General features: G+C 31.7%; 1 protein-coding gene across 1 annotated transcript; it reads left to right on the plus strand.

The window, feature by feature from the left end:
- The first annotated feature begins 8,577 nt into the window (after positions 1–8,577).
- On the plus strand, positions 8,578–14,530 carry LOC108321301 (calcium-dependent protein kinase 28). Its single transcript, XM_017553014.2, has 12 exons — positions 8,578–9,259; positions 10,153–10,283; positions 10,485–10,526; positions 10,685–10,796; positions 10,881–10,959; positions 11,064–11,233; positions 11,397–11,523; positions 12,788–12,903; positions 12,995–13,102; positions 13,228–13,290; positions 13,677–13,850; positions 14,028–14,530. Exons 1-12 carry the CDS (start codon positions 8,882–8,884, stop codon positions 14,184–14,186), a joined length of 1,659 nt encoding a protein of 552 aa, XP_017408503.1. The 5' UTR covers positions 8,578–8,881; the 3' UTR covers positions 14,187–14,530.
- The last annotated feature ends 1,929 nt before the right edge of the window (positions 14,531–16,459 follow it).

A 16,459-nucleotide genomic window follows, 5' to 3' on the forward strand; every position in this document is an offset into this window, starting at 1 on the left:
ACATAAGCACATGTGCAATTATACCTACCACCCACGAATCATATGAATATTGGTTATTAATTAGAAAAACAGTTATTATTTTAATATAATATGCTTGCAATATTAATTATTTTTTTAACAATTACAAATTTTCATTTCACTCTTCCAAAATAAATTCTGAATCCCAAGATACGGGAGAATGGGTTTCTAGACATTGGACATTGAAACATGAAAAACGACCATGGTTTTATGATCACTGGGCTAGCTAGATTTATGATTTGCCTTCCTTCAACACGTGAACTTAAATCCGTTCACACCAAGGTTGTCTCCTTTTTTGACATATTTGCACAAATCAAAAGCACCAGTTTCATTGACTTGGCAATGGCCAAAGGGCTTTTGGTCAACTTGACCCTGTAATTATTATTATTCATACAGGATCCCATCAACACGTTATTATGTCAAATATATTTGTAAGACTAAATAATGATTTAATAAAAAAGCAACATAGTTAACTGATATATCTGTAAATTAAATATATTAATTGAGATAGAATGGAACACCCATAAAGTATTTTAAAATAAAAAATAGAAGTGATACCAAACTAACCCACGTGTTTTTTCTTTGTTGGCTTGTATTTCTGCGTTCTTTTTAGGGGCAGACATTATTCAGTTTGGAGAAAAACAAGAATTTGAAGATTAAGGTTGTTAATTCATTTGAGTAATATATTAAAACACAATAAACGGATTGATGTTTGGTTGGATCATTGCATGATGAGAACATTCTCCAAATATGGTAGAAATCAAATAAGTTATAAATGAATAGTATGTCTTACTTTTTAAACTTGGCAAATACATATGTTGATATTGAAACGTTTGTTTAAATGAATTGAATTTAAAATTTGGATTTGATTAAAATATTAAATTTCAGCCTTTATTTCTAATTTTATTATTAAAGTATTTAAATTTAATAATGTAATATTTAATAAATATCTTTCAAGTAAGAGATTAAAAAGAATGAAAGAATAATTGAATGTAAAATAATTTAATAATAATTTTCAAGATAAAATCAAAATTTGGATAAGTGACCAAATTCGCGTTATAAATGTATGGTGTTGTGATTGTAATCCTCCAAAAAATAATATAATCATTAAAAGTTCCTAAATGTGTGGAAAATTACTTAATTTCGTCATGTGGTGTAGGAAGATTTGGTGAGCCTTTCACTTATAAACACATGGTTGTAAACACTTGGCACAGTTGTAGCCACATGTCCAATAATTGCACATATAAAAACATGTCCCATTGATAATAATTGAGATGAACTAAATTGACAAACAAAGTTAATTTTTATTTTTGTTTACTTTGTGAAGTGAATTTTAAAAAATTATATATACGGTGACATACATTTACCTTTTTATTTAACATACATTAAAATGATAAAATCACAATAAAAAAAGTTAATATTTATATTTTTCTAAAAAAAAAATCAAATAAATATAAAAAAATTGTGTGTGTCAAAATATCATTTTTTTAAAAAACTCTCATTTTATGTTTTATTTTAATCTCTTTCCAATAAAAAAGTTAATATTTATTAAAAAGAAAAAAAATATCAAATAAATATAAAAGATTTGTGTGTCAAAATATTAATTTATTTTCCAAAAACTCTCATTTTACCTTTTATCAAATAAATGGAAACACTGTCTTAATCTCTTTCCATTGATGAAGGAGAGAAGAAGCCATATCATTTGTAGTCACGTGACATATTGGGTGTATTTTTCTGCTAGTTGTTAGTTGTTGAAGGAGAAAGCAAATTAGGCTTTCGCATTTAAGTGTTAATGTTTGCTTTTTGCATTTAAGTGTTAATGCTTTGGAAAAGTGTTGTCTCTAACATATACAGATGTCTTTTTTTTTTTTTTTTTTTATTAATTTCGTTATAATGTACAGGAGTCAATTTACGCGTAATGAAATCTTGGAGTATGCTAACAGTGAGATTTGTATTTGGCAAGACATTTGATTACATGAAAATTTTTATTTTTCACACTTATGCAAAGCATGTGGAGTTTATCAAAAGGTTTAAACAAATCATTTTTTTTTCATCAGATAAAGGAATCGAATGAGTTACTTTTTGATAATGAAAATAACTTTCACAAATCATTTGGCATGATCATATAAACTTTTATTCATGACCAACATCATTCTATTGGAAATAATCACATTTTCCATTGTCTTGTAAATGGAGTCTTGGATGATATTAACAGTGACTGATTTTGTATTAATTTTGGCAATGAATATAAATATCATTCATATATTGTTACTGTTTTTTGAAGTTCGAACTATATATCGTCTTCGTGTTACAATAACTACACACAATGTTATACTCATTGTTTCACTGTTTTCATTATTTTAGTTCAAATTTTAAACAAAAAATATACAAGTAAACAAATTTTAAAAATTTTAGGTATGTACAGGTAAGTGAAACTTTTATGACACTTTTTAAAATAAACTTATAAATACGAGTCATAAACACTAGTGCAGAAAGGGGCATAGACGTCCGTTCTTTAGGCCTTTTAACGTCCGACCTCCAACGGACGTCTATGCGGGTGACGTCTATGTAGACGTCCGTTGTGTCAGCCCGGACGTCTATATAGACGTCCGCTGTGTCAGGCCGGACGTCTATATGGACGTCCGCTGTGTCCGGCCGGACGTCTATATGGACGTCTGTTGTGTCAGGCCGGATGTCTATATAGACGTCCGCTGTGACCTCTCGGACGTCTATATACTACTGCAGAAAGGGCTTTATTAGACGGCTTATTTAGGGTTATTTAGGATTACGGGTTAGGGTTATTTAGGATTACGGGTTTGAACGTTTGTTTGTGCACTGCAACACGTCTGAAGAACAGATTCAGAACGAAAATGGAAGAAGATGGAGGAGTAAACGACCTAAAAATGTAGGCCAAAAAACGCCGCCCAAGAACACGCAACAAACTGCACCAAAATGCACCGAAAACAATTTTTAATCGGTCCAAATGAAAGATATGTCATCACTGAACAATTTAATCGGAACAAAAGTAAGATTAAATGACCCAAAACACATAAAAACCAACCTGGAAATGCAAGGCGCAGAGGGAAAGGTTCGCATAACTCCTCGCGGGTTCGCGTTTTGGAGTGTGTATCTTTATTTTAAACGTCTTTTGAACGTCAGTTGTGGCGGGGGCCGGACGTCTATAATATAGTAGACGTCCGGCCCCCTCTAGAATGGACGTTCAAGGGCTGACAGCCAACTACCCTGTCAGCCTCCTGAACGTCCGTCCTGAAGGGGGACGGACGTCCATATATAATAGACGACCGTCCCCCTTCAGGACGGACGTTCAAGAGGCTGACAGGGTAGTTGAACCCATCAGCCTCTTGAACGTCCGTCCTGGAGGAGGACGGTCGTCTATTATATATGGACGTCCGTCCCCCTCCAGGACGGATGTTCAAGAGACTGACGGGTTGTACTACGCTGTCAGTCTCTTGAACGTCCGTCCTGGAGGGGGACGGACGTCCATATATAATAGACGACCGTCCCCCTCCAGGACGGACGTTCAAGAGGCTGACAGGGTAGTTGAACCCATCAGCCTCTTGAACGTCCGTCTTGGAGGGGGACGGTCGTCTATTATATATGGACGTCCGTCCCCCTCCAGGACGGACGTTCAAGAGACTGACGGGTTGTACTACGCTGTCAGTCTCTTGAACGTCCGTCCTGGAGGGGGACGGACGTCCATATATAATAGACGACCGTCCCCCTCCAGGACGGACGTTCAAGAGGCTGACAGGGTAGTTGAACCCATCAGCCTCTTGAACGTCCGTCCTGGAGGGGGACGGTCGTCTATTATATATGGACGTCCGTCCCCCTCCAGGACGGACGTTCAAGAGACTGATGGGTTCAACTACCCTGTTAGCCTCTTGAACGTCCGTCCTGGAGGGGGACGGACGTCCATATATAATAGACGACCGTCCCCCTCCAGGACGGACGTTCAAGAGGCTGACAGGGTAGTGAACCCATCAGCCTCTTGAACGTCCGTCCTGGAGGGGGACGGACGTCCATATATAGTAGACGTCCGTCCCCCTCCAGGACGGACGTCTTCTGACTCAATTATTTACGTTTATGCCATCGGTCAATTATTTACGTTGGAGTTTTCGTGAACGGACGTCTATGGGGTGACTTTGATACCTTTATTATTATTTTAATTTAAATTAAAGTTACAACTTTAATTATTTTTATATAATACTGAAATTGTTTTACTCTTGTCACAAATTAACAAAATATGTATCTAAAAATTTTATAGGACCAACACGATTTCACTTTAAAAATTTTGAAATCTTGCATACATGAAATCTTTTCACAATAAATCTAGTTTTACAATCACAAGTTGTTCATGTAACTTTTTAAAAATTTACCATTATTATAACTTTTATTTAAAATTACACTAATATAGTGGAAAAAAAATTGTATCCCACTTCTCAAAACCTAAATGAAGACATTCATATTGCATCACACAATACACACTTTTCGTTCTTCTTCCATGTCCTCTTTTCCCACTTAGATCAATACTCACTTAACAAAAATCATATAACTTAATTACAAAATCAAGAAAATAATAAAAAAAGGTATGTTTATTAGTTCATTGAATACGAAGAATAAGTAAATAATAATAAAAATAAATAAAACATATTAATTGAAAGTGTATAGTGTTCACTAAACCAAAAAAGAGAAGTTTAATTTTTTGTTTGTTAATAATTTAGTGTAAAAGGACATTTAATGACTTATGCCAATGGAAGAAACATGTGTACATATGTGCATTTTAGTGTCTCGTATGTTTAAAGATTGTTTAAATAAACTTTTTTAACATCACAATGAATTGATCAACTTTTTTTATATTTACAGATTTTTTTAACAATTATACTTTTTCAAAGGAAAAAAAAATAATGTTACACACTTTCAAGAATGTATTTGACCTTTTACCTTTATAACCATGTACTTTTACATTCACATGTCTGTGTACGTAGTGATATCAACTAAACATAATGATTCATAGTGATAGACATTAATGTCTAAACCTGCATTTAAGTATAACAAATAACTTTAAAACTTCAGTCATGTTAATACTCGCTATTGATTAGGCATACTTACAAGTGTTATTCAATTTGTTTTATTATATCTAATAATCTCACATTATTTAATAATTAAAATAAATAATTTGAATATTTTTTCTATTATATCTAATATTCTCACATTATAATTATCCACACCATTAATTTCTTTATATCTCGCACCTATGCATATAATACGTGTGAAGGATCTTATTTATTTTGTTTTTAAAAATACAAAATTTTCTTTGGGTTTGTTTGACGATTTTATTAGGGTTAGTCCAAGTTCAATTAAATTGTAGTATATTAATTTCACTTGCTTAGAGTCTGAGTCCGAGTGGAATCTTTGAATTTTGTAGTCCACGCGTTGTCTCAAATTGAAGCATCCTAATAAGACACAGTTCAGTGGAAAACCAGAGTCAAGTGATGAAGTCAAAGTCTAATTTCTTATTAAATTAAATTTGAGAATAGATAAATAATTGATTGGTTGTGAGGGGTATATATATAAATACTCACACAACAATATCCTCAATTCAATCAACCCAATGCACACTCTCCTTCTCAATGTTCTTTCTCATCTATTGCTAACATAACACAGTCAATACACAACATGAATAATAATCCATATTCTCATCTTTTTTATCTTCTCAAATTTTAATCTATATATCTTCATTATTACGATATATGTAATGCTAATTTAATAACTTTAAATATTTTTATAACTATATTCTATAATATCTTATAGAATATTATAAGTATATTTATAAGTATGTTCATTATAGATATTTATAGAATATTTATAAGTATGTTCATTATAATAAGTATATTTTTATAAGTATTCTTGGAGTTAATATCTATAATATAAATAACTTTCCTTTCCTTTAAGTATAAAAGCGTATTAATAAGTTTTTTTTTTTTTTGCAGTATTTTCTACCTGGATTCACAATGACTCAATTTTGACTAAGAACGTGTACTGAAAAATATGTTACATCATAAGTCTAACAAATGACTAGCTATAAGTTAATTAAAGTAATTAGTATTAACTATAGTAAAATATAAAAACAGATATATTTATCTGCAAGAGTTACTTTTAGATTTGGTTGGCGTATGAGATTTTGTTTCTTTGAAGAATAGCATTCTCGCATTTAATACTTGCACTTCATGTTATTTAAATAATTTGTAGCTTGCGTGACAATGATTTATAATTAATATTAACAAGCTATGTGAATTTCTTAACTGATAAATTAGTAATTTGAATTCATAAGTTAAAGTTAAATACTTAAATTGTAGATTCTTTTGTTAATCTTATACAGATTTAAACGACATATAAGTAGATAAAATTATTATAAAGTAAAATCATATTAAATTTGTGTCAATGTCATGTGATAATAAATAGTGTAGAGAAATGAAAATGTCAGAAAAGAACAACGGTAAGGACCCAGGACACCAACCAACAGTGAAATAGCAATTCATTTGATTATTGCTCCATTAAATGATATTGTTTATTTTTAAGAGTAAGACTTGGTCAACATTAGTGTATTTATTAGTATTTTAATCTTTGGCATGATTTATTGGATATTAAATTAAGAGGAACTGGTAATCAATTAAAATATAAGATTGTCAAATGGAGTGTACATTAGCAATAGTAATAATTTCTACATGAGAAAAATAATTAGGAAATCATAACGTAGTTTTCTCAAAATAATCAAGAAATATTACCGCAAATAAATCGAAAAAAGAAACATATGTCGCAACATTTTAAATGGTGTCAATATAATTTATTTTATAATTAAACTGAAAATAGTTTTTATATTACACAAATATTTTTAATCAATTAAAAATTTTAAAAAATAAATAAACTTTTATATATATATATATACCAAATTTTAGTTGACAAAAAAATATGTATTCATAAAAAATACATACTTTGAACATATGATTATTTTAATAATTTTTATTTTTAATTTAAAAAAATAAATAAATAAATTAGAAATTATTCAAATATTCTTAACTTTAAAAGTTACAATCCATAAAATATCATGATATTTTTTGTTAACTAAAATTTAATACATTTTAATGTAAGTTAGCAAACCTATATATATATATATGAATTAAAAAAATATCATTTGACAATTTATTTTGGTAGAAAAATAGTTTACAGTTATAGCCAACTATATTTTGAAAGAAATAGATTTTAGTATAATACATGTCTATAAAGAAGAAGAAAATTAAACGTGTTGAAGGTATAAGTTGTTGAGAACTGAGAAAATTTATTGTGCAAAATTTAAGTAAGAATAAAAATATCAACGTAATCTAAAATGTAAGACTAATTGATACTATAACAATTTTATAAAAAATATAGAAATATGTGTTAAATAAACAAAATGTAAATGACATCCCATATATATATATATATATATATATATATATATATATATATATATAACACTTAAATTTGTAATATGAAATTTTTGATAAGTTTATAGTAAAAGTAAACAAACCATATAAAATTAATCGATTTAAGTTAAAGTCATTTATGTTGAATTAGTATTCATTCCCTTTTTATCTCTTATGCACATGAGATCAGGTTTGCTCTTATTTTTCTAAATTAAAGTAGCACTAAGAATTTAATATTAATTTAAATTTTCATAATCAAATGATCGAATTAATCTTGCTGAGCTGATACTGTGTATCGAGTTATTTTAATTCGGTGCATCTTCTTATTTTCGTTTTTTTTTTCATTTTTATGATATATGTTCTCTTTGTATTTATTTTATTTTGTACTCAACCACTTCAAAATTAAAAAATAATAGTGGAAAAAGTGCACTAAACACCTTAATAATTCTTAATTTTAATTATAAAAAATAATATAGAATTATTGAAAATTAAGATTTTGAGTCATAAAATTTGAAAATAATAAAGAAAATTCATGTTAAAGTTTATAATAATAGAAAAATTAAAATGATTCGAAAATAATTAAAGATTTTGAGTCACAATGTACCATTTTTAAAGACAAAATTCTTTCACTATGTTTAAATCTCACAATTAATGACCTATACTTTAAGTTTGTTGGATAGCTTTTACTAAACATATTTTTTATTTATTTCAAACAACTACCTTCTAACAAAATTGAGAAAAGGGACACAATTCCTTAAGAGGTGGATTTGGGATTCCTAAAATGTAGTTATGAATATATTTTGATATTGGTAATAAATATTAAAAATCTTGTAACTCTTTAAGTAGCTACCAACCCAAAACAAGGTTATGAGATCAGATCCTGAATCAAAATTTAGGAGCTAAACCTTAAAATAAATGAAACATGTAGAAAATGAGTTAAGAATGGAAACAAAGTTTAAGGTGTTTATAAAAGCAAAAAGAAAAAGAAAAAAAAAAAGGCTAACAAGGGGAACTGACAGCTAAGTTGAAGAATGAAGAATTAAAAAATAAAATTTACAATTCCCAATGGGAAGGAATTATTGGAAGTAGTTTTGGTTTGGGGAAGGCCATTCTTTCTGTTCCTCTTTCTCTCTCTCTCATTTTTTTCATTCAAAAGTCTCTTTTGACCATCACCACCACCTTCCACCTTCTTCCCTTCTTCCTCCTCCCTGCTTCCTTCTTTCCTTTCTCCTATTTCTCTTTCTCTCACGCATACAATCATCCACTCTACGCATAAACCTCTAAATTCTCTTTCTCTCTGTATATCTCTCTATGCTAATCAACCAGTGAATGGTAACATCTTCTCATTCTTCCTCTCATCTCTCTGCCATTCTTCCATAATGGGCATCTGTTTTTCAAGCACCAAGGTCAGCGGCTCCAGCAGCAACAACGCCGGTGCTTCCAATCGCAACCGCAAATGCTCGGAGCCGGTGGCTGCGCAGGGAGAGCCCGCGGAGCATAAGCAACAGTCGTCGCATGGTCAACGGCGGCGCGAAGAATCGCGGAAGCCCCCACGCACCAAGGAGAAAGCGAACGGGCGTCGCCCGGGGGGGACACTGCCTTGCGGAAAGCGCACGGATTTTGGATACGAGAAAGACTTTGACAAGAGATTCTCGCTCGGGAAGTTGTTGGGACACGGCCAATTCGGTTACACTTACGTTGGGATAGACAAAGCAAATGGGGATCGTGTCGCCGTTAAGAGACTCGAGAAGAACAAGGTATTCGGTGTTGTTTATTTTGTTCTTCCGCGGATACAGGAAACCCAATTTAGATTATTTTGTGATTGTTAGATCCTAATGGAAATCAATTTATGTTCTTTTTCCAATTTTAGTTGATGGGTCAGGGTGAATTATGATTTTTTTTTTGTTTCGCGGAGATACTACTTATTTTGGTTCTGGAGATTGGTATATTCATTTGGAATATGGGATAATGATGAGCTTTAGTTACAGTATTTAATTGAACAGGCGTTTCTGGAATTCTGCTGATTCCCCAGTGCATCTTATTTTGTTCGTCGTTGACCTCGACTAGCTCGAATTTCTGATTTCGAGGTTGAAGTTTTTATGCCCGATTTTTCTCTACCACGAGAAGGTTGATTAGTTATTCTTTTTTCTGCAATTTGTATATTAAGCAACTTGGTTTTTTTTTTTGCCCCTCTTCTTTGAAGAAGGAAGGTTCACAAGTTATTGATAATTCAGTTTTATCTTTAACTTTAGCTCACCGTTATGTGGCAGCATCCTCTTGAAAGGTCATGATAGAACTAATTAAAGTCATACGGAATAGTTTGAATTTGAGCGTGTTACACGTTCTACAGCAAAGATGTGAAAAACTACTAAGGTAGAACTAGTTAGGGTTGACCTAGTTAGGGCTGATTGTGATGTGAAAATCCACATCCTGATCCGTTTCCGCTACAAATAAAAGAGCAGCGGGGTAATAATGAATCTGGGTAGCGTTGGCGATGCCTGCAATTGTTTTTAATATATGCGAAATATGTGTTTTGTGTTCCGAAGTTTTACTCTGAGCGCTTTTTGGAGTTTTCTTCTCATTTATGTTCCAATTTGTTATAATATGAGGTTTCGTGTGATCCTGAAACATTCCTAGAATTTGATGGCAGATGGTTCTCCCTATAGCGGTTGAGGATGTTAAGCGTGAAGTCAAGATATTGAAAGAACTTACAGGCCATGAAAATGTGGTTCAGTTCTACAATGCTTTTGAGGATGATTCATACGTGTACATAGTTATGGAGTAAGTTGCTTTTGTGTTCAGTCTCTTTTTTATGCTGTTTCATTGTGTTCATATGATTTTGGGCATTACTTAACTGCAATATACTCAGGGTATATCTTTTGGGAGCTGATACATCGAATCCTTTGTATTGTTTTCTTATGTTCTTTTATGTATACATCAATGTTATTAACAACATGAACTTTATCACAATTTCCATCTTAGGTTATGTGAGGGTGGAGAACTGCTAGATCGGATATTGGCCAAGTAAGTTTCCCGATGTGATCCCCATCCCCCGCACCCGGGTCTGAATGGATCCTGACTGTTTACATTTCTCAAATCTCAGAGCCATGATCCCTAATACCTCCAAGTATTTGTATTTTCTTGTCGTGGAACTTGACTCTGTCTGCCATCTTGTTTATCAGGAAGGACAGTCGTTATACTGAAAAAGATGCAGCTGTGGTTGTAAGGCAGATGCTTAAGGTTGCGGCTGAGTGTCATTTACATGGGTTGGTTCATCGGGACATGAAACCAGAGGTGTGTTCAAGTTTCTGGCATGTCTAAGTAATATGGAGTTGTATGTGCTACTATATATTAAAATTTTTTCCTCCTTGCAAGCAGAATTTTCTTTTGAAATCAACCAGAGAAGATTCACCTTTAAAAGCTACCGATTTTGGTTTGTCTGATTTCATAAAGCCTGGTGAGCAAAATTATTTGAACTAAAAATTTATTTATCCCCCTTTGCATTCAACATGTTCTGGCAATCTTTATTTGGGAGTTATATTTTTCTCTCTTTGAGAACAGGGAAGAGGTTTCAAGACATTGTTGGCAGTGCTTACTATGTTGCACCAGAAGTGTTAAAACGAAAGTCAGGTCCTGAGTCAGATGTATGGAGTATTGGTGTGATTACATACATATTACTTTGTGGGAGACGTCCATTTTGGGATAAGACAGAGGATGGTATCTTCAAGGAGGTATATTTCATTTTATGACATGAATCTCCTGTAATTTATGTGAGATTTTAATCTATTCTTGTTTCTTTAGGAACAAGAATAAATGTTTGGACTTTACATTCATACCTTTAATTAAGAATTTGAAAATCTTTTGATTTTTAATTTAAAAACTTGTCACATTCAGGTCTTACGGAATAAGCCTGATTTTCGGCGGAAACCATGGCCAACCATAAGCAATGGTGCAAAAGATTTTGTGAAGAAATTGTTGGTAAAAGATCCCCGTGCAAGATATACTGCTGCTCAGGCTCTATGTACGTATCCAACTGATTTCTTTTCATGAGAAGGCTGTTTATTATGTTATCTAGTTGCCTTTCCTCTAACTAATTACTGCTTTATCACTGCCTCAAATTTTCGAGCCTTCAATAATTCTTTAAGTTTAAACACTGAATTTATATAATTTGGAATGCTGTTCATCAACATTGAGTTTAAGTGCTGATTTTCTTCCCTAACAAATAAAAAATTTCAGTTTTAATGATGGTAAATATTGAAGCTATGCATATTGCAAAAATTGCTCTCATTTTAGACTTTCGATCATGTCCACATTTCAAAAGTTTAATTTTTTTTCTTACCACTCGAGACCAATTTGTCGTTCTATCAAAATGATGTTTGCTTAAATAAAATCGAATTTAATTCAATGAATTACTGAAGTACAAAAGAAAAGTTGATGGACAAATTCGAAGAGAAAAAGAAGTACACGACAAAGAAAAATATACTACACAATTGATTACAAATATACCAAAAAGACCAGTAAAGTTATCTTGAAAAAAGAAAAAAGGAGGGACATAACCATTACTGCAAGCAGGCAACAAGTGGGGTGTCCCAGTGCATGAGACTCTCAGTTATGGTGCTTTGAGAGGGTAAATGCACTTATTCTTACCTCCACAAGTAGTGAGGTTGTTTCTAGGATTTGAAGCTATGACCTCTAGGTCAAAAGGAAGCATCTTTAGAGATGGCAAAGCGGGACGGACCATGCAAGCTGGCCGCTAACCCGCACAGAAAAACACAGCAAAATGTTTATTTGAGTCTGCCAACCCGCCCGGGCCAACGACGGGGCAGGGTTGGTCAGCCTGCAGCCCACATAGTCTTTATTTTCTTTTGTCAATCTTGTCGTTGCACCATGTAAATTTACTGTGCATGTATGCAACAGTGACAAAGTAAATTTGCAATAGGTAAACTGGTTATCTAAATGGCAGTAATTAAATAGTCATTTTCAAAATTTGTGAGTAGCCTACAGTCTTTACATGTTATGAAATAGCTAGAGCTGCTCAACTCTGTTACTTGTTCGGTCAAGCTTGGTTTACCGAATCAGTAACGCATCAGCTTTTCATAGATTTTTCAGTTTCCGTATTTGCTTAGCAATTATGCTTAATTTTGTTTCCATACAGAGTTTTCTTAATCTAATAATTTGGATTCAAACTGTATTCTAATTGTATACTTTTCCCCTTTATCTAAACATATCTAAACCAAAGTCATACCCTAATGTTGTGTTGCATCCACGAATTCTTATATTTCCAGCACATCCATGGGTTAGAGAAGGGGGAGAGGCATTAGAGATTCCTATTGACATATCTGTCCTGAACAACATGCGACAGTTTGTGAAGTATAGTCGGTTGAAACAGTTTGCACTAAGGGTGAGAAAGGACAAATTAATTCAAACCTTTGCATGTTATAAGCAATGGAACTTGTTTGATGCCAATTATTTGTTACTTGATTATCGTGCAGGCATTGGCGAGCACACTTAATGAAGAAGAGTTGTCTGATCTGAAAGATCAGTTTGATGCAATAGACGTGGACAAAAATGGTTCTATCAGTCTTGAAGAGATGAGACAGGTAACTCATTAATCAACTTCTTTCTGAATATATTAAATCCACACACTTTACTTATCAATTGGTGAGCAATCAACCCCTTAAATATAGTTTTCCCTGCTTTGATCTAAAGGCCATATTTTGTGCAGGCTCTTGCTCAAGATCTCCCTTGGAAATTGAAAGAATCACGTGTGCTAGAGATATTACAAGCGGTTAGTATCTCTGACGATCCTCTGCAGGCACCACATTTTTGCTGGTTACTTTTCAGCCATTTTTTGACTAAAAATATGAAACATGGAGTTTCTTGGGTGTTTAATTAGTATATGCAGTACAAAGGATAAATACTTTTAATTTCAGATACTGAGAGATATTCTTTATCTAGCTTTAAGGATAGTGTATGAAGTGTACTTCTGAAGTAGAGAAAAGAGTGTTAAGAATCCTTACTTGAGAAAGAAAAGTGAGAATTTCACTTTCTAAAATATACAGTACAGGATTCTCTCTTTTTCCAAAATATTTTGTATGTTTTTAATGAGACAATAGATTTGATTCCCCTAATCATTCTTATTCACCGTTGTGGCTTTTTGTTGTGTGCCGGCAGATAGACAGCAACACAGACGGGCTAGTGGATTTCTCCGAGTTTGTAGCAGCTACATTACATGTACATCAGTTGGAGGAACATGATTCTTTTAAGTGGCAGCAACGGTCACAAGCTGCTTTTGAGAAATTTGACTTGGACAAGGATGGCTACATTACTCCAGATGAACTTAGAATGGTCAGTCTCATGTCTATTCTCAAGCACCCTGAACATTTTTTTACGATAGATTCTCCTTAAAAAATAGTAAATAGTAGCCCTGCAATAAAATAATTAAATAAGTTTTTAATCATTCATCAAAGTTTATACTTTTACATATTTGCTGCTAGCAACTGATATGGTTTATTGGTTTTTCAGCACACGGGTTTGAGAGGGTCCATTGATCCATTGCTCGAGGAAGCCGACATTGATAAAGATGGAAAGATCAGCTTACCAGAATTCCGCAGACTTTTAAGAACTGCAAGCATCGGTTCTCGAAACGTGTTGAGCCCGAATCGCTTGCATCGAAAGATGTAGATTAGATGTGTTTGATTGACTGAGATAACTGAGGAAAAGAGAATGATGATTTTTCTCTAAGATGATCTGGTTTGCCATTTGTGGTGAAGCCGTTGTTGTGCACATTTTGCTGTGTATGGAACTCTGAAACTACATTTGTGGCATAGAACACAGCAGAATAGTGTTAAGGTTAGCGTTGAGGAGCATATGAAATAGTGTGTGGATTATTGAGTTGAGGTATCAGAGTTACATCAGTGTACATCATTTAAGTTCAAGGCTTTTCTGGGCCTGTTTGTGTAATTCTTGTAATGTGTAATACTGTAATTATAAATAAAACTATTCTTACCCTCCTTCCCCACCTCAAATAATCTTCAATTCCAAACCCCCTTATTTTATTAATTTTATTTTCCTTCTCATCTCAAAATAATTAATTTTAATTATTATTTTAGGCTGAGGAATAAATTATTAGTAGAATGTTTTCAAAAAATATTCCGTTTATCCGAAATTAAATATATATTAAATTTTAGTAATTCAACCATTAAATATTCTAAGTTTATTGGATAGATCGGGTCTAAATTTTTCAGAAATTTTAAAATCATCTACTTTCAACTTTTAAAGAAATAACTAAATATTTATGCTCAATACCAAAATATTTAAATGAAAGATTTTTTAAATTTAATATGTACAAAAAAAAAAAGTTATTTGGTCAGTTACTATTTTTTGTTGTTTTTACATTTTATTTTGCATTTGTGGTTTAAACATATGTGAGCAATAATGGAAACTCTTAAAAGTCATATAAGTTTTCGTTTTATTTTATTTTATATTTTGGGTGTGGAATTTGAGACCTAGAAGAGCCAGGAATAATACTTGGAGAGAAAAAAAATTTAGAAAAGAGAGTCTAACGGTAATTAGGGGACTGCAAATAGAAACTGAATGGGCCAAAGTACAACAGCACATAAATACTTAGTTTTTTTCATATACAGGTTCTTTTTATTCATTTAAATAAATTATCTCTGTTGAAAGGAAATTCCTTATCTTATTTTGTCAATTTTTCAAACTTTTACGAAAGAGAAACCGTTTCTTCTCCAATTTATTTCTTACTTTGTTTTTTTATTTTTAAAATTTATTTTAATTTTCTTTTAAGCCTTTTTAAATCTCTAAATAATTTAGATTAAAATAAAATAAATTTAAACTACATTTTTTCCATTAATTTAATCTAAACTAAAATAAAATTTAATCTAAATTTTGAAAACAGTAATTCGTTAATTAAAAATTATTCAACTATAGGAAAACAAATTTAATTGTTTTTAGAAAAATAATTACATAATCATGTCGGTATATGATTTTTTTTTTCCTTCCTGCATTCCAAAAATGTCTCATAAAATTTAGTAGAATATGTAAAATGCAAAATAAATGCATTGAATTTTCCAGTGTTCTACCATTACCTTAGATTGTGTAAGCATTTTTAATAAGATTAAGTAAAGATCATATTAAGTGTAAACATGCATGCATAATTCAATTAATCCTTGACAATGGAAAAAATTTCATTCTTTTTATAATAAGATGTAATTTTGTATTACATCTTAATTACAGAGCACAGGAGACACATTTCACCACTCCAACGAGGTACACGTACAAAACAGGGAGGTGCAGAAAGAAACTACTATACCAAAAATAGTTACAAAGAAAGTGAGGCGCTCAAAACGAGCCCATCTTTTTCAGCCCCAGCTATATCATAATATCAGTGTAGTTTTCATTAATTCTTATACAACTATTGATTACTTTTTTAAAAAAACTTATGTTAAAATTAAAAATCTATTTAACATAAATTACATATACAAAATTTTATATTAATTTTAAAATATTTGATTTTTTTCATATATTATATATTTATAGTATATTAAAATATAAATTATTTAATCATTATGTCATTATTATTTAATTTTAACAAAATTTTACATAAATAATCACGACCGTATAAAATAATGGGACCCACATATTAACTTAAACACGTGTATGGCTAGTGATACAGGTTGGCATAAACGGTGCCAGCAAACCTATGATGTGTGGTCGTAGATGAAAAAAAAATGCTGCGATAGATAGTATTAACTCTCCGGGTTCGTTTTGTATTAGTATTTTAATATATTTTTTTCGGGAATTATGAAATATAATATTGTTTTATTAGGTATAATAAGAAAAACTAATAAATATTGTTTTATTAGGTATAATTTTAATTATCAATATTGTTTCTGACTTTATATATAACATTTTTATAGGACCGTCTTTTTCTCTGT

This window comes from Vigna angularis, chromosome 10, assembly GCF_016808095.1.
Source record: "Vigna angularis cultivar LongXiaoDou No.4 chromosome 10, ASM1680809v1, whole genome shotgun sequence".
In the NCBI taxonomy this organism is placed as follows: Eukaryota; Viridiplantae; Streptophyta; class Magnoliopsida; order Fabales; family Fabaceae; genus Vigna; species Vigna angularis.

Bases quoted from the DNA above. Each gene is read 5' to 3' on its own strand.
- LOC108321301 (XM_017553014.2), top strand. From the start codon at position 8,882: ATGGGCATCTGTTTTTCAAGCACCAAGGTCAGCGGCTCCAGCAGCAAC. The intron at 11,234-11,396 runs GTATATTTCATT...TGTCACATTCAG, and splicing joins AGGATGGTATCTTCAAGGAG to GTCTTACGGAATAAGCCTGA. The intron at 13,851-14,027 runs GTCAGTCTCATG...TTGGTTTTTCAG, and splicing joins CTCCAGATGAACTTAGAATG to CACACGGGTTTGAGAGGGTC.